At 41.9% G+C, this 18443-nt stretch overlaps 1 protein-coding gene across 3 annotated transcripts in view; it reads right to left on the bottom strand.

Annotated features, from left to right (window-relative positions):
- Positions 1–18443, bottom strand: part of LOC126093593 (uncharacterized) — a 111773-nt gene that overhangs the window by 19913 nt on the left and 73417 nt on the right. For all 3 annotated transcript variants that reach the window (XM_049908733.1, XM_049908732.1, XM_049908731.1), the window contains 2 exons: positions 9684–9861; positions 6595–6775 (listed from right to left, as the gene is read on the bottom strand). In XM_049908733.1, the coding sequence (XP_049764690.1) occupies positions 6595–6775; positions 9684–9861 (359 nt within the window). The remainder of the gene's footprint in view (positions 1–6594; positions 6776–9683; positions 9862–18443) is intronic.

Genomic DNA, 18443 nt, shown 5'->3' with positions numbered 1-18443 from the left:
AATGTTCATTTGAAATTCACCAAACAGTTGAAACTAGCAAATGGTGCTGAATGAAACACTTTAGTTTCAAATAAGTTGGCTGCCTCTGCAGGAAAGATTAATTGCTTTAGCAACTCAACAAAAATAACTTCATTATTCTGCAAGACAATCAATGCTTGATTGCCAACAATGTGGAAATAAAATAAGAAGACTGAAAATTATAATATATTTCAGTCTTCTGTAATAATGTGAACGTATTTTAATTCAGTTGATAGCTCCCAGCCATAGAAATTCATACAATCCCCCCACCCTCCCACTTGATGTGAGAGCGATTAACACAGAGAAAACAGCAAAATCTCTAAACGTAAACTTGAGTAACGTAAAGGCTATCCCCCTCCCCACCACAACAACTTAGTCTACTCTCTGCATGTGCAGATCTGGCAGCTTGGGTGCACTAGGAAAGTTTTTCTGGCTAGAATCTGGCTGCTTGCTGCTACTGCTTATGTAGCTAGCAGTCACACTTCCAGTAGCCATGAGCAGTAGAGGGCACTGATTATATGTAACTTCAGCTCTGCACATGTGCATGAGCCCGCTAGCTACCGATCAAACAAAACAAATGTAAACAGTTGTGATGTCATGTTCATCGAAAGCAATTTTCTGTTATGAAGTATTGCACAGTTTTCGTCCTAAAGCCCTTGACACTTTTTGCTGTCGGGAGACGCTTGTGTGTACATTGTGCTTTGTTGTTGTAAATGACATCATCTCTTTGCAATTAAGTTTTATTTTGGTATTTTTCTATAGTTTATATTTTATTGCTGCAGTATTACTCTGCAGCAGTGGGCTAAAGTCAAATTCTTTGTTAGGGAATCAGTTCTTATCAGTAAAAATTACAAATATTTGACTGAAATCTAAAACAATAAAAAATTTGTGAATTTATCCCACTTGTCCAGGGCCATAGACACCCAGTAAAACTGGGAAATATTTAAAAAAACACCAGATAGAGATAGATAGATAGATAGATAGATAGAGAGAGAGAGAGAGTCATGTCTTTGTCAAGCAGACATTGTTTCATCCCAGTTTTAACTGTCATCTTTTCTTGGCAACGGATGCTAGAGTAGTTAAGCATAATGAGTAACTTACATTAGTTTATACTGTTACTGATTGTAAAGCACTCTTTCTTAGATGAGAAAAAAGGGGGAGGGAGAGTATAAGGTTCCTAAGAATTATTCCTGAATTAAAGCACTAACATAAAATTTTAGGTTCGCAAATGGAAGTTAAAATATGTGATATGCTGAAATTTAATTTTTTTTTAATGCACACTGATCAGCTAGAACATTATAATTACCCTTCTAGATTGGTAATAAGTATATAAGTATCAGTATTCCACATGGAGGGCATAAGCAATATAAACACTACGTAGTTTGTGAGGTACTCGTGGAATGGGTAGCGCATAACCAGGTAATCCCTCACTTGACAACTGACGGATCAGAGACAATTTTCTGACACATGGTGTTTAGCAAAGCTTGGAATGGAATTATGCCCGCCACCCCCCGTTCCCCTGATCTCCTACATAGTTCTGTGGACACTGTTGTAATCCTCCCCCCCCCCCCCCCCCCCCCGACCTTCAACATAAAGTATGGTGAAAAATGATTATAGAGTGACCTGAAGATGGTGTATTGTAATGTTGAAACCAGCTTCCTATAAACAACATCAGTAAATGCAGCTGATGGTGTTATTGTTACTACATACTTAATACTATATACAAATAAATAATACCATTGGCATCATGTGAAAAAGAAGGGAATAAGAAAGGTGACTAAGCAACTTTACGAAGCTTAAGATGTTATGAAGGTTGAAAACCAGTGTCACAGAAACAGAAGGTTTCATCAAATGTTCATGAAGCCACTAGGAGACAACAAAGTCGTTTAAGTAACTTTTGGGTATATGGCTGGATAAACTCGTCAAAAGAACACTGATATTTCAACTAGTACCCCCTAAGGTATGTATACTCATACATGGTGTCCCAGAAGTGTTGTGACAAACTTCTACGGGAGGTGGGGTACATAATAAGGATTGAGAATTGCACGGCAGCCCACAGCTGCAAAAGTCATCATACACTGCTAGATGGTGCTGTAGACAAGAGCACTGGATGGGAACACCACTTGCTTGAAGATGTTCCAACAAATATGGATAAAAAATGTGGTTCCATTGTGATGGGATACCTGCTCATTTTGGACTGGCTGTGTGTGCATTTGAACAAATCATTCCCGTTTCGATGGATTGGGTGTGGTGGACCAGTTCCCTGGCCCCAATGCTCACTGGGTGTACTGAGCCCTGATTTCTTTCTGTGGGGAGCCGTGAAATCTCTTGTATCATGATCCTGTGGAGTCTAAAATGGATCATGTCGCAAGAATTGTCTGCGCAGCTGCTACAATTAAAGAAACTCCTGGAGTGTGTCAACGTGTCAGGCATGGGTAGCGACTGATGGTGCTAACTTTGAGCGCCTGTTGGAATACACTCCTGGTGTGTTTCAACTTGTCAGGCATGCGTACCGACTGATGGTGCTAACTTTGAGCACCTGTTGGAATATTAGAGATGTGTTCATATCATACACAGTGTGTACTCATTAGGTATAAAAGATGTTTCAAATGAAGCATGCTTTTGTTTCCTTTTTGGTCTCTGACCTCTGCTACCACCTACCCCAGCCGTTTTGAACCATAGGTTGCTACGCAATTCTCAATCTTTATGATGTGCCCCACTTACCCCGAAGTTTGTCGCAACATTTCTAGAAAACCCTACATAAAGAAGGAAGTAGGCCATTCTAGCCCCTGGCAAGCAAAAATTTCCCACACTTCCTTCTGCAATGTGGTGTCATGTAGAGTATCTGTGCATTCAGTAGAACATGGAAATTGTGATGTGCCTCCAAGGAAAATAACTCTTTTTGTGTCAATATGAGCATGGGTTACTGCAACTGCACCATGGTGCAGGGCATTAGTGTTGCTCAAAAGATGAAAAATTCAAAGATGAGCTCTTGAAATGTGAATGAATAGTTTGATGCAAATGCATGGACGTTTTCACGTCATGTGGCAGAAACTTAAAAATAATGCCTTTACCAAAACCAGTGGCATAGCGTAGTGTTCCTGACATGCTGAAGGTTGTGGGTTCAAATCCCTACATATGATACTACATTTTTACTTTTACATCTTTACTGGAATAACTTTGATCATTCTTGTTATTTAGTTAATTGCTATAAAAATAATTTTTATTTCTAATGCTTTGCTGCATCATTTTAATCATCATATTAACTTTTTTTTTGTTCTCATTTCTTCTTCCTCTCATCCTTTTCTTATCTGAAACTTTTGTGATGTGATTTTTAATTACTTGTATTTATCTATCACAATACTGGTATTTAATAAGCATTTGAAAATACCAATCTATCGGGTACAAAACAAAATAATCTATTTGTATTAGCTATGCAATGGTATTGACAACACATTTTTCGTTACAAGATGCACATGTTTTTTGACAGTAGTCATCATACAAACATTTAAAACACGAATTCTTGCTGCACTATGGACAAAATAACAGAGATTAAGGTTTAAATAAAAGAATACAGTTATTAATAAAACTAAATTCATGCAACACGAGGAATAGGAATAATGAATACAATAAAATGGGCAAAACTATACACGGCCAAGAAAAAAAAATAGTATTTCCTTTTAGAGGCTTCCAATTCATTTAAGATTTATTGCTGAGCATGCTTGACGTCTTGACATAGTTCTGTAAGAGTTGTCGGTTGAAGAGTTACTTCTTGTCCCACCATCATGTTCCACACATGCTCAATTGGGGACAAGTCCAGAGGTCATGCTGGCCAAGGAAGTTGCTGCACATCTTGCAGAGAATACTGGAACAGCCCATCACCTTCCTATTGCAAGAATGGCAAAAGAACAGGTCTAATAACATTCTGCTCATACCCAGCCCTGGTCACCATCCCCTCCAGAAACACCAAAGTTTGTAGCTTATCACACCTCAGACAATAAGCTTGGGGTGGGGCCAGTAAGTTTTGGATCAATGCACTCTACGAGACAACATTCACCAGGTATATGCACTGAAGTCCATCTCTTGTGGCCAGGCAGAATCTGCTTTCATCGATGAAGACTGTGGCGCACCATTCCATCTTCAGAGTGATCCTCTGACAGCACCAGTCAAGCAGTGCATGTCTATGCTGTGATGAGCAGAAGATTGTGCACGCCTGTAGTCCCACTACTAATATCTGGTTCACAACAGTTCATGTTGACATGTCTGGTCTCACAAGCCCTCCCATCTGTGCTGTGGTAGCTGTATGATCTGCCACCGCTGCCCTTCACAATATGACGATACTGGTGGGCGCCCGTGCTGTGCAGACACACAGTACTATTTCTACAGGTGAAAATGTCCACATGACCACCGATACCAGCATCGTTCCACAGCTGATACACTATGTCCAACTTGTGCGGTGCTCCGAAACGTCTGTCTCACCACTCAGAAGGCCACAATTTAACTCCTTTCAAACTCACTCAGTTGGCTCTAGAAAGCACAAGTGCGTCTCTGTGGCATGGTTGCTTGCTTGCTCCACGTTTGCATCACACTGAACCTTCTCGCTATGAGCATTCCTATTAAAGAGCAGACACAAATGCCACTTTGGTAATTATGCCACTATTCTGTCTGTTGATGGATGATGTTAAAACCATTATCAGTACACCTACTATCTCCCAAGTGGCATATGCCATCAGCGCATCGATGTTGTCTTGCCAGGTGTACTAAGTTTTGTTTTCCAGCAGTGTAAAATGATAAAATGGTAGAAATTAAATCAAAGTTAATACATAAAAAGTATGGACAAAGATTCCAAATGAAAAAGAGCAAATAAAAAAATATGTTTAAATCAATATAATAATGATAAAAGTTATGCATATAAAAATGAAAAAGCACCTGATGAGATTGAATCACACAACCTTCAGCATATGATGAGTGTGTCTAAACCACTATACTACGTGGACACTGTGGGAAATGATGCTGATGCATCAGAAGTATAAGAAATACCAGAAACTGCGAAAGTTGAAAAAATCTTATTAAGAGATGTGGGAACAGTTTGCGACAACTCTAATCTCTCATGTTCTCCCAGATGTGCTGAAATACATTGGAGGCTATATCGCATTACAATGTCAAGACACTGATAAATCATTGGTTTTTCCAGCAACAAAAAGTAAAGTACGAAAGCATAATACAGAGCGAATACAATTATATCTTGTGGGGATGTTTCTCATCCAATGCCAGCATGGAAAAATAAAGTGTTGAACTTTGCAGCAGAATTTATTGCTTTTCATGCAAACAAGTGTGCTAACATAAAAAAGGCTGTAAAATGCACTATATCTTTAAACAAAAGTTACCTGAGGTTCACGACACAGTCGTTGCTCTTTTTGTAAGAACACGATTAGGAATCCGAATTAAGACACTAAGTTGGAAGCCAGAATGAAATGTGCCACAAGAAGGAAGGAGCTAAGAATTATATCTTCATCTGGTAAATGATAAAGAGAAATCTGGAAAAGGCTGCATTACCATCTGCTCCTTCATCAAACAAGTGATTTATTTTCCCATCTTAAATATGGTTTATTTGGTCCTAAGGTGCAATACATCTGTCAAGCCACTTGATTTGATTTATTCAAATCTTTATTAAATTTAATCAACAGGAAAATGAATGAATAACACGCCCCAGTGGCTGCGGTTTGGTGCATTTGCCATGCAAACCCACAGCTGTGTTGCACTATGCATTCTCGCTAACATCAGTCGGATCCAGCCAATAGCAAGTGTTCTTGCTGAAATGGACCATCCCGGAATCTCTACCATTTTTGAAAATTAGGGGTGGCAGCAGGGAGGAGGTGAGGTGTGGGGGTTTACCTTTCAAAATGTTGACACTTTCTGACAAATTTACCTATCTGCAGTCCCAGAAGTTATTGAAACATCTTTTAACTGGGGAAACCTTAAAGTTCACAGACAGGGCCAATGAATATTTTCAAACACACTACTTCTTACACAGTGTTGCCCCAAATATGAGTTTTAGTTGACCCTACAACACAGTTATGACTGCAGTCGAAGTCATAATGACGGCCTTAAAGAACAAATGAAAACTTTTCCCTGATTAAGATTCTGTCAAAATGAGGTAATTAGGAATGGAACTAAAGCTTGGACAGGGAAATAAATCGGCTCTGTCCTGGTCAAAGGAATCATCCCTGCATTTGTCTGAAGTGATTTACAGAAATTGCTAAAATCCTAAATCTGCTGTATGTGGACTTTAACCCTGATCTTTACTACTGTTGAGTCGAGTGTCTTAACCTCTCTGCCACCTCACTTGGTGGCTAAACAAGACTCTGATTTGCATACAAATCACCAGTGGCTAGACCTAATATGCTTCTCGAGGTCCCCATTCACACACAAACAATTACATGAAACTTAATTGTGTTCTTCATCACCATTTGAAACATGAATTTGGTAAACTATTTAACACTGCTAAATATTTTATACAATACAATAAAGATATCTAACTATTTTTACTTACAGTTGTGATTTATGCCTACTTACCAAGTTCATTGTAGACAAAGGAATCAGTCTGCACTCTTTCACTAAATTTGTGAGTTTCACAGCAAACCAAGACTGGCACATTGTAAGTGTGAGCAAGCAAAGCTATTTGCGAGGCCCCCGCACGAGACATCACATATCCATTTGCCAGGAGTGCATGGGCTCCAAGTAATACCTTTGTTGCCTGTGGAATTGTGGATGATTCCAAAGTGATTACGTAGGTTTTTAAACAAACAGATAATTTGACTACAAAGAAGTATTATTTCTCATTACAAGAGATGCACAGTATGAATATAATAATCCTTGAATCCAAATTATTGTGACATTGTCTCACGTGATGGTGCTAAGTATTAAAAGAGTTTTTTTTACACAATAAACGTTTTACACCACACTTTTGGTCAATTTTTAGTTCGATATTTTCAAGTACGTATGTTCATATGTATAAAATTAACAGAATGTAGTTTATTTCACAATAAAGAACCGAACATGAGAGAGTACTTCAAGAACATTAGCATCCCAACTGACTATTAACCATACTATTACAGCTTATCATACAACAGTGTGCCAAAGTATGTCCAGATTCAAAATTAAGTACACCCACACTACACCAGTGAATGGGAAGAGCCTAAATAGTGACTATGTAAATAGGATCACATTTGGTTCTTCAATTTAGCATCATATATGATCAGTTAATGTGTACTTAAAAGCTTGCATACAAATCCTCTTGAAAATGACCAAATGTTTGAGGGTGGTCAACAATGTGGAGTAAAATATCTGGTTTCAAATAAAACGACAGCTTCAACAAAAAAAAAAAAAGTATTTTAATTGATTTTTGGTGGATATTCCGAACAGCTTTCATTCTTAGTAAATAAGTGCCCAATCTGGATGAATTTATGAGATAGCCAATTAAGAACTACATCAATTTGCATTATAATTAGTTTTTCTTCATCTACTACAAGTATGTAAGCAGTTAACATTAATCACAATTTTAGAAAAAATTTAAAAAAATGTCTCTCCAGGGGGTGGGGTAAGCTGTAGAAATACTATCATCCTAGTACCCGTCACCAAGGCAAAGATCGCTAACGCACGCTTGGTCAATGGTGCTTGAACTGGGAGTAAGCTGGCTAAAATCCTGGCAGTGGAATAGATTTTCAATGTCAGTATTTGGCTGGCAAGCGGGACAGAGGTGGTGGCGTAAATTCCTGATCATTAGACTTTGTGCCAATTTCCTGGTTTAAATAACAAATCTCTCTGCAGTCTCTCATGAAGTAAGGGTATGTGACACAGCTGACAGTGACCCGTAAGTCTAATAGAAACGTTAAGCTCGGTGGCCCCCTTGGTGCTGTTTGCTTGGAACAGTCTGTGCGCCTGCGCCGGCACCGGGTTTCACTATCTCTCTGCTCTCATCATCATCCAATACTAATATTAGCCCCCCCCCCCCCTCCCCACACACACCTTCCCTTCCCTTCCACACTTACACTACTGGCCATTAAAATTGCTACACCACGAAGAAGATGACGTGCTACAGACGCGAAATTTAACCAACAGGAAGAATGTGCTGTGATATGCAAATGATTAGCTTTTCAGAGCATTCACACAAGGTTGGCGCCGGTGGCGACTCCTACAACGTGCTGACATAAGCAAAGTTTCCAACCGATTTCTCATACACAAACAGCACTTGACCGGCGTCGCCTGGTGAAATGTTGTTGTGATGCCTCATGTAAGGAGGAGAAATGTGTACCATCGCGACATTGTTGCTCGCGTTGATCGAGAGCCAATGACCGTTAGCAGAATATGGAATTGGTGGGTTTGAGAGGGTAACACGGAACGCCGTGCTGGATCCCAATGGCCTCGTATCACTAGCAGTCGAGATGACAGGCATCTTATCCGCATGGCTGTAACGAATCCTGCAGCCACGTCTCGATCCCTGAGTCAATAGATGGGGACGTTTGCAAGACAACAACCATCTGCACGAACAGTTCGACATTGTTTGCAGCAGCGTGGACTATCAGCTCGGAGACCCTGGCTGCAATTACCCTTGACGCTGCATCACAGACAGGAGCACCTGTGATGGTGTACTCAATGACAAACCTGGGTGCACGAATGGCAAAACATCATTTTTTCGGATGAATCCAGGTTCTGTTTACAGCATCATGATGATCGCATCCATGTTTGGCGACATTGCGGTGAACGCACATTGGAAGCATGTATTCCTCATCGCCATCTACATCTACATCTACATCCATACTCCGCAAGCCACCTGACGGTGTGTGGCCATACTGGCGTATCACCTGGCATGATGGTATGGGGTACCAATGGTCACACCTCTCCGTCACCTCTTGTTCACATTGACGGCACTTTTAACAGTGGACATTACATTTCAGATGTGTTACGACCTGTGGCTCTAACCTTCATTCGATCCCTGGGAAACCCTACATTTCAGCAGGATAATGCACAACCGCATGTTGCAGGTCCTGTACGAACCTTTCTGGATACAGAAAATGTTCGACTGCTGCCCTGGCCAGCACATTCTCCAGATCTCTCACCAACTGAAAACGTCTGGTCAATGGTGACCGAGCAACTGGCTCTTCACAATACGCCAGTCACTACTGTTGATGAACTGTGGTATTGTGTTGAAGCTGCATGGGCAGCTGTACCTGTACACGCCATCCAAGCTCTGTTTGACTCAATGCCCAGGCGTATCAAGGCCGTTATTACGGCCAGAGTTGATTGTTCTGGGAACTGATTTCTCAGGATCTATGCAACCAAACTGCGTGAAAATGTAATCACATGTCAGTCTAGTATAATATATTTGTCCAATGAATACCTGTTTATCATCTGCATTTCTTCTTGGTGTAGCAATTTTAATGGCCAGTAGTGTATTTCATGTTTCATTTAATTTTCCAGATTTATTATCTATCTGGGCAAAAGAGCTGTTTATGAAAAACCACCAGTCTAACATTCCACAGCTGTTCATCATCTTGTTTTGCCAATCTTTTGCTGTTATATCACACTGTTATACGGGTGTTCTACTTTTCTCTTTGCTTTAAATCATGATAAAACTTTTACAGGCTTGGGAGACTGAACCTTACCTCACGCATGATGAAACTGGCAGCAGGTAACAATACATATGAACATTTTAGGCCATGCTTCACAAGTCGGCGCAACATTTCCCGCCCTTCAAGCCATGGCCGCCCATCTGCCACAACAACATGAAATCTTTTCCCGCTATCATGAGCCTTCAGCAGAATTCTTGTCAACAACGATGAACTGAAAATAAAGAAAATTGTTTATAAATTAATAATAGTTATAGATTACTAAACAAAATATTATGAAAAGGCACATTTCTACTCAGCATATGACGACATGCTTAGTTGCAGACAAAAACAAAGAAAAGACTGTTACACACTGAGCTTTCAGCCAAAGCCCTCTTCGAAAAGGAAAACACATTCACACAAGCAAGCACACCTCACACACGACCACTATCTGCAGTCACTCTGGCCAGAATTCAACTGTTCTGCACAGAGTGGAAGCGTCAATTTGGAGTGGGGTGGGGAACGGGGAAGGATAGCCCCACCCCCTTCTTTCACACTGACCTTCACATTTTCAGATTCCACCAGTCTGTGTCCCTCAGAAACTTATTATTGCAAAAACGCATCTCCAAGCACAGGCATCCCAGAACCACCTCTGCTCCCTCAAGAAGATACTGCTACTTATGCAATCCCTATCACAAGCATCATATCTCTGAAGTTGAATCCCTTGCACTCCAGCACCTGGAAGAGCATTCCAGACACCACCTCTAAGTTATCCAGTCTGCTGACATCCTACTGCCAACCCAATTCCTAGCCTACCCACAGTGTTCCTCCTCGTTAACTCCTCATAGCACTCACATCTGTATAGCTAACCGAAATTCCTTGCCCCACTCCACTACATCCAGATCTGAAACAATCCCAGAACACTGTTTTTAACCTTTCCACCAAAATGCTCTGCCACAAAGAAGTTCTAGTCCTATCCAAAGGCCTCACCATCAGCCCTGCAGCCAAATTTAACCATGTTGGACTTGACAAAGACCTACTCTCCTTCTCCCAATCCTTGAAATGGGAACACTCCTTTGCCACCAATCCCTCCAACCTAATCCCCATTCATACCTGTGATCCTCCCCGCCTCTAACCTAACCACACGTTTCAAGAATCCAACTTGGCCTCACCTCCTTCCCCAGGTCCCTTCCCAAGAACAACTTTTCACCAGAAGAAAGGACAGCCAAACACAGCCTCAGAACAGATCCTGAACTAATCATCCTAATTGCGGAAAAAGTCAGATAACCTCTCTCCTGAATTCATTTCCCTCCTCACCCCTTTGACATCACACACACACACACACACACACACACACACACACCTACCTTCCACCTGATCTCCAAAATCCACAAGCCTAACAATCCTGAGCAACCCGTTGTAGCTGGTTATTGTGCTTCCACTGAAAGAATGTTGGCCCTCACTGATCTACACTTCCAATCAACTACCCAAAATTGAGCCTCCCAAGTCACTGATATCAACAACTTACTTCACCGACTCCCCACCAACCACACTCCTTTACCTCTTGGATCCTATTCAATGTTGACGCTCCTTCCCTGTACACCACTGTTGTTCAGACTCCAAAACCACTACCTCAGTCCTCATACACCTTACTAACTTATTAACTAACACACTTCTACTTCTCCTCCGAGGGGGGATATACAAACAAATCCACGATATAGCACGAGAACCCGCATCACACCCTCCTATGCCAACCTCTTTATGTGCCACCTAGAGGAAATCTTCCTAGTCTCCCTTAACCCTAAACCCCTTGCCTGGTTCAGGTTCACTGATAATATCTTCATTATCTGGACTCAGGGCCAAGGCACCCTATCCCGATTCCTTCACAACTTCAACAACTTCTCTTCCTCCTGCTTTACCTGGTCTTTCTCAACCCAGCAAGCCACCTTCCTGGACGTTGACCTGCTTCCTTCTGATGGGTCCATCCACAACTTCGTCCACATTAAACCCACCAACCATGCCTGCATTTCAACAGATGCTATCCCTTCCACACCAAAATATCCCTCCCATACAGCCTGGTCACTCAGGGACAGTGCATCTGCTGTGATTAGAACTCCCTTACCCAGTTTGCTGAAGGGCTCACAAAGTCTTTCACAGAGAGGCACTGTCCCCCAGACCTGGTCTGCAAAAAGATTTCCCATGCCATCCCCCCCCCCCCCCCCACACACACACACCCAATCCTCCCACCACTGCTAAATGTCAGCTACAAAGGAGTGCCCCACTTCATCACCTAGTATTACCCTGGACTGGAACAAATGAGCCATATCCTTTGCCAGGGCTTTGATTATCTATCACCATGCCCTGAAACAAGGGAAATCCTACCCAAGATCCTTCCCTACCTCATTAAGTAGTGTTCCTTCATCCACCCAAACCCCACAACATCCTAGCCCACATCTATGCCACTCCCAATCCTAGCCCCTTGTCACAGGGATCACATGCCTGTGGAAGACCCAGGTGCAAGAACTGCCAAATCCACCCACCCAGCACTACCTATTCCAGTCCTGTCACAGGCTAGGCCACCAGAGAAAAAATCCATATCATATACCAGCTCTGCTGCAATCACTGCACAGTTTTTTTTTTTTTTTTTTTTTTTTTTTTTTTTTTTTTTTAATTGGTATGTCTACCAACCAGCTGTCCACTGCCAAAGTGTGGCTAAGAGAAAAGTGGACCACCTTTGGCACAAAATGCAGCAGAACATTAGATGCTTGATTTCAACTGCCTACTTTACAACCCAGGCCATCTGGATCCTGCCCTCCACTGCCAGCTTTTCTGAACTGCATCGTTGAGAGTTATCCTTACAACACATTCTCTGGTCCAGAAATCATCCTGTCCTCAACCTAAGGTAACCTACTGTCTCCACAGTCTCCAGCCAACAGTTTCACCTCTTCTCTCTTATCATCTCCTCCAAATTCATGTCCCCTCACCCTCACTGTGCACCACTCTCTGCCACTGCAACCACCAGTCTTTTCCCCTACTCTGCTCCTCTCCTTTTCTGCTCCCCTCCTCCTACAGCCTCCTGATGCTGCTCCTGGTAGCCTTATCCTGCCTCCTACTACCTGCACGCTCCTCCAGGCAGCGCTGACTCCTCTCCCTCCAGCCATATCCTGCTATACCTCCTCCCTTCCCTGCCGCATTCTGGATTTCTGCTACTGCTGGAACAATACAATTGCATTTTGGCCAGAGTGACCGGAGATACCTGTCATGTATACATGGGGTGTGCCTGGCTGGGTGAATTGCGAGTTTTTATTCTCCTTTCTGAAAGAGACATTGGCTGTAAGCTCAACGTGTAGCAGTCTTTTCGCTGTGCCTGTCAGCATCTCAATGTGTTATCCTTACCAGGCACAGTGATCTACCCATTCACAATATTGTTGATATTCCAACCAGGACTTCCCATTGTTTGGTTAAACAAAATGATACTCTGATAAGCAGTTAAACCAATTATTGGCAATTATGAGTCATCCTTTACCAACTTAAGCAGTTCGTGAAATTGCTTCACATAGTTCTTTATTATTATTCTACCAGTCACAACATGAAATGTAAAAATCTTCACAGGCAATGGGATACTTCGTTTGTTGGCAGTCTGGTTGGGCTGGGGAGATTATCTCCAAATCTGAGATTAGTATGACAGTTTGGGATGCCTTCACTACACTGAGTATTCAGAACAATAACAGTGATGTCATTGGAATTTTTCTGCAAGATAATTTACAAATTGTCATGAGTTATAGTGTTTTTAGCTATAACACAAATGGCTGCTAAACAAATGGCGTTCTGTGGCTTGATAGCCAAATGGCTAAGAAGTCTAAATTTTTGAAGTGGCTTTAAGTTGCAAAATCTTACAGTTAGTTATGGACTCTTGTGGAGGGAAGAAGGCAAGACTGATGAGATGTGGATATGGAGTGCTAACAGCAGTTTTAAATTTCACAGAGAAACTTTACAGTTCTAGCACAGGTGCACGAGATTTTACAGATGCAGCTTTGCTATAGTAATTCCTGATTGGCAATGTGATTTTCAAAGTAAAGTGTACAGTGATTTAGCCTCAGCTGATGTGGCAATTTTGTGTCAGATTAGGGAGCAAACAGTTGCTTGGAATTAAAGTGGGAGTAAATCATATTGTTTCTGGGGAGTTATACTGAGATGCTTTTCTCTGATGAGGCCACCAAATATACTGTAAACAGTAACTTGGAGACTAAACAGTTATTGTTAACATGTTTCCAGTCCAGTGGTTGGATCTTGTGCAGCTGGCTTGCTGCAGGGAAGAGTATGACTCCCTAACCTCAGCTCATCAGCCGAAGTAATACATCAATCCTTACAAAAATCTATTTCAGTAATGCATCAATGCAAATAAATAATAGAGGTCTGCTGATTCATGAGTCCTTTGTGACAATAACTGTGTTGCCTACTGGCATTTCATGAATCACACAAACCTGCAGACTGTGGAACATTTCACAGGCATGCTTTTGCAAAATTGGTCCTCTAAGAAGGGACATTTCACTATTAATTCCAAGTCTCTGTCTCTGTTCTGGCACACAATCTGATTTATTGTTTTCCAGCACCTGTACTATAACTTATTGGTTTTACAGAGTTAACAAAGCACAAGATTAAACTTTTTAAAATTTGTGACTATTGGCTCCTTTAAAGTTGTTCTTGTTTTGGCAGCTAGGAAACAGGGAAGGAGCAGGGAAGACAGATTTTAGCACCCTTTGAGACTGAGGTCATTAGAGACAGACCACAACTTAGATTTAGACATAAATGTGAAGTAAATTGACTATTACCTTTTAAAGTACTGTCCTGCCATTCACTTTAAGTGACTTTGGGGAACTACAGGAAATTTAAATCCGGAAGCAATCTGAACCACACTCCTGAATGCAAGTCCATTGTGCCACCTCACTTGGTCTTGCTAGCTAGTATGTAAATATCTCTCTCCCATCTCAAATATTGCCAACATTGATTTCTTTCTTAGAGAGGAAGAAAAAACTCTTCAGTTTTGTGGATTATTATTACTAGATGTTCCTAAACAATGACAGTCTTTGTGGCAAACAGACTTAAGTAAGTTATTTGCTGCTTTTAACTCGTTATTTACAGTGGATCTCACACACTTCTTTTAGCTTTGTTTCTTACTGTACATCGCTCCCTTTGCCAGTGATGTTATACCAATAGAAGCTTAACTGATTTTAATGAAAATGTAGGCTTTTCCAGTATAATGACTTATATTCTTCGTGAGTTTTCCACCAGATCCTGCATTCAACTATGTCACAGGCCTGCCCAGCTGCCATTCTCAGAAGAATTGTTGTACTGTATCTTGCTCAGCTGATGTCTCATCAGAGATGACCCCTCTCCCTCATTCTATTCACAGAAGAAAGTGCACACTAAACGTCAAGATATGCACCATTGTAGCTGTCTAATGATGCCGTGTAAACATGCAATGTCAAAATGGTATAAATGTGTCCTGAGATTTGCAATTACATTCCCCCGCCTGCTAGGACAATGAGTATTTTGTTTTAATCATGTTAAGATGGGATTTAACATCTGGCTTAAATTAAGCCCTTGTCTTTATAAGATTCCACGTCATTAAATTTGGTGAACCATTTATAGTCTTTAGCATTAACCCAATTACTTGAGAACCATTCCTTAATTTAGGTATTTTCAGAATTTCCTTTTTCTCCTACGTACCCCTCCCAGCATTTATATTTGGCCTGAACAGCTTCTGAATTATAAGCTGATATATGAGATATGATCAGCAAGTAATGGAGGTTTTTGTTTTTCTCTAATAATCTTTATTTATTCATCAACATCAACTCTATCCCCTTTTCAAAGTAATCCCATTCAGATATAATACACTCGTGCCATATCACTAAGTCAAATTATGCATCTACCAGACTACTTGCATTGTTCAGGACAAAATGTGTTAAAAAATATCACACAAAGTTGTATCTGGAGTAGCACTTAATAGACATGGAATGAAATATGAGCCATAAGTTGTCACCTCACTCCTGTGTCCTTCAGCACTGAACATGTAATAAACCACAGTTCTTTGCTTCAGCTGGCAGATGGTTTTAATCACAAGTTGCAGCAAGCCCTTCCTGCAACCTATAGACTGTTGGGGGGGGATCTCTTGTGTGGTATTAGTTCTGACAGATAAAAAGCAAAATATTTCATCTGAAAAATGGTGTCAAATGGAATACTGAAATATCATGTTTAGTCGAATGCAGAATCTAATGGCAAGGAATCTGACAACACAGTAAGACTGTATCCATCAGGTCTCACTCACATTCATACCCGCTAAATTACTTAAGGATACCATACACCGAATAAAATTAGTACACAGTTTTAAGTTCAATTAATTACTGTCAGCTACAACATATGACAAACAATTTTAGTGCTATGAAGTGAAATCATAGATGAGCTAATTTTACTGACTGAGAAGCAAGTTTTATTAAAAAGATTATACTAATTTGCTATCTTTCTGTTCAATTTGGTGAACCATTTATAGTCTTTAGCATTAAATCAGCCGCCTTTAATGAATTAGCAGTCTAGTTAAAAGTTGATTAACTCTCTTCAGTAAATTGATTCCTTAGGATGGATAGGATGTTTGACTGCTGTGTACGGATGCAGGAGGAGCTGGCCACTGTTCGCGAACAGCTGAACGTATTGATGGCCGCGGTCAGCCGTCTTCAGGCTGCTGCCTCTGAGTGTAGCGGCAGTAGAGAGTCTGGTGTGTCGCATGGTACACCCCAGGTGTTACATGATCCCCCACTGTCCCTGCTGTCGAGACATCTTCGCAGGTACCGGGCGCGGTTGGACCACCCTCTCCCCAAGGGGAGTGGCGGGTTCAGCGGCGTTCGTGGCGCACGAGGCGGAGGGTAAATGTGGAGGCTGGCCGTGTGGCATCACCCACTCTGCCTGTAAGTGGACATGTGGCTGCTCCTTCAGCAAGGTCCGAGCAGGCATACGGGGGGCGGGGGGGGGGGGGTTATTAGTCATTGGGAGCTCCAACGTTAGGTGGGTGATGGAGCCCCTTAGGGAAATAGCGGAAAGGTCGGGGAAGAAGTCCAGTGTTCACTCTGTCTGCTTGCCGGGGGGGGTCTCATCCGAGATGTGGAGGAGGCCCTAGCGGCGGCGACAGAGAGCACTGGGTGCATGTGACTGCAAATTGTTGCTCATGTCGGCACCAATGACTCCTGCTGTCTGGGTTCAGAGGTCATCCTCAGTTCGTACAGGCGGTTGGCGGAATTGGTGAAGGCGGAAAGCCTCACTCGCGGGGTGGAATCAGAGCTAACTATTTGTAGTATCGTTCCCAGGACCGATCACGGTCCTCTGGTTTGGAGCCGAGTGGAAGGCTTAAACCAGAGGCTCAGACGATTCTGCGGAGATGTGGGGTGCAAGTTTCTCGACCTCCGCTATCGGGTGGAGAAATGTAGGATCCCCCTGAATAGGTCAGGCGTGCACTACACGCCGGAAGCGGCTACAAGGGTAGCGGAGTACGTGTGGAGCGCACATGGGGGTTTTTTAGGTTAGAGAATTCCCTCCCTAGGCCCGACAAGACACCTCCTGAGACGCGGCAAGGTAGGAGTAGGCAAAATGCAACAGGGAATAACAATATTAATGTGCTAATAGTAAACTGCAGGAGCGTCTATAGAAAGGTCCTCTCATTAATAAACGGTCACAATGCCCGTATAGTACTACGGACAGAAAGTTGGCTGAAACCAGACGTAAACAGTAATGAAATCCTAAACTCAGATTGGAATGTATACCGCAGAGACAGGCTGGACAGTGAAGGGGGAGGCGTGTTTATAGCGATAAGAAATGCAATAGTATCAAAGGAAATTGACGGAGATCCGAAATGTGAAATGATTTGGGTGAAGGTCACGGTTAAAGCAGGCTCAGACATGGTAATTGGATGTCTCTATAGGCCCCCTGGCTCAGCAGCTGTTGTGGCTGAGCACCTGAAGGATAATTTAGAAAATATTTCGAGTAGATTTCCCCACCATGTTATAGTTCTGGGTGGAGATTTTAATTTGCCGGATATAGACTGGGAGACTCAAACGTTCATAACGGGTGGCAGGGACAAAGAATCCAGTGAAATTTTTTTAAGTGCTTTATCTGAAAACTACCTTGAGCAGTTAAACAGAGAACCGACTCATGGCGATAACATATTAGACCTTCTGGTGACAGACCCGAACTATTTGAAACAGTTAACGCAGAACAGGGAATCAGCGATCATAAAGCGGTTACTGCATCGATGATTTCAGCCTTAAATAGAAATATTAAAAAAGGTAGGAAGATTTTTCTGTTTAGCAAAAGTGACAAAAAGCAGATTACAGAGTACCTGACGGCTCAACACAAAAGTTTTGTCTCTAGTACAGATAGTGTTGAGGATCAGTGGACAAAGTTCAAAACCATCGTACAATATGCATTAGATGAGTATGTGCCAAGCAAGATCGTAAGAGATGGAAAAGAGCCAATGTGGTACAACAAGCGAGTCAGAAAACTGCTGCAGAAGCAAAGGGAACTTCACAGCAAACATAAACATAGCCAAAGCCCTACAGACAAACAAACATTACGCGAAGCGAAATGTAGTGCGAGGAGGGCTTTGCGAGAGGCGCTTATGTCAAAGCGGTAGATGGATCAAAACAAAATGTCCAGACACTCTGTGACCAAAATGGTACTGAAACAGAGGACGACAGACTTAAGGCCGAAATACCAAATGTCTTTTTCCAAAACTGTTTCACAGAGGAAGACTGCACTGTAGTTCCTTCT

Source organism: Schistocerca cancellata, chromosome 1, assembly GCF_023864275.1.
Source record: "Schistocerca cancellata isolate TAMUIC-IGC-003103 chromosome 1, iqSchCanc2.1, whole genome shotgun sequence".
Lineage (NCBI taxonomy): Eukaryota > Metazoa > Arthropoda > Insecta > Orthoptera > Acrididae > Schistocerca > Schistocerca cancellata.
This window is presented reverse-complemented; position numbering and strand designations above follow the sequence as displayed.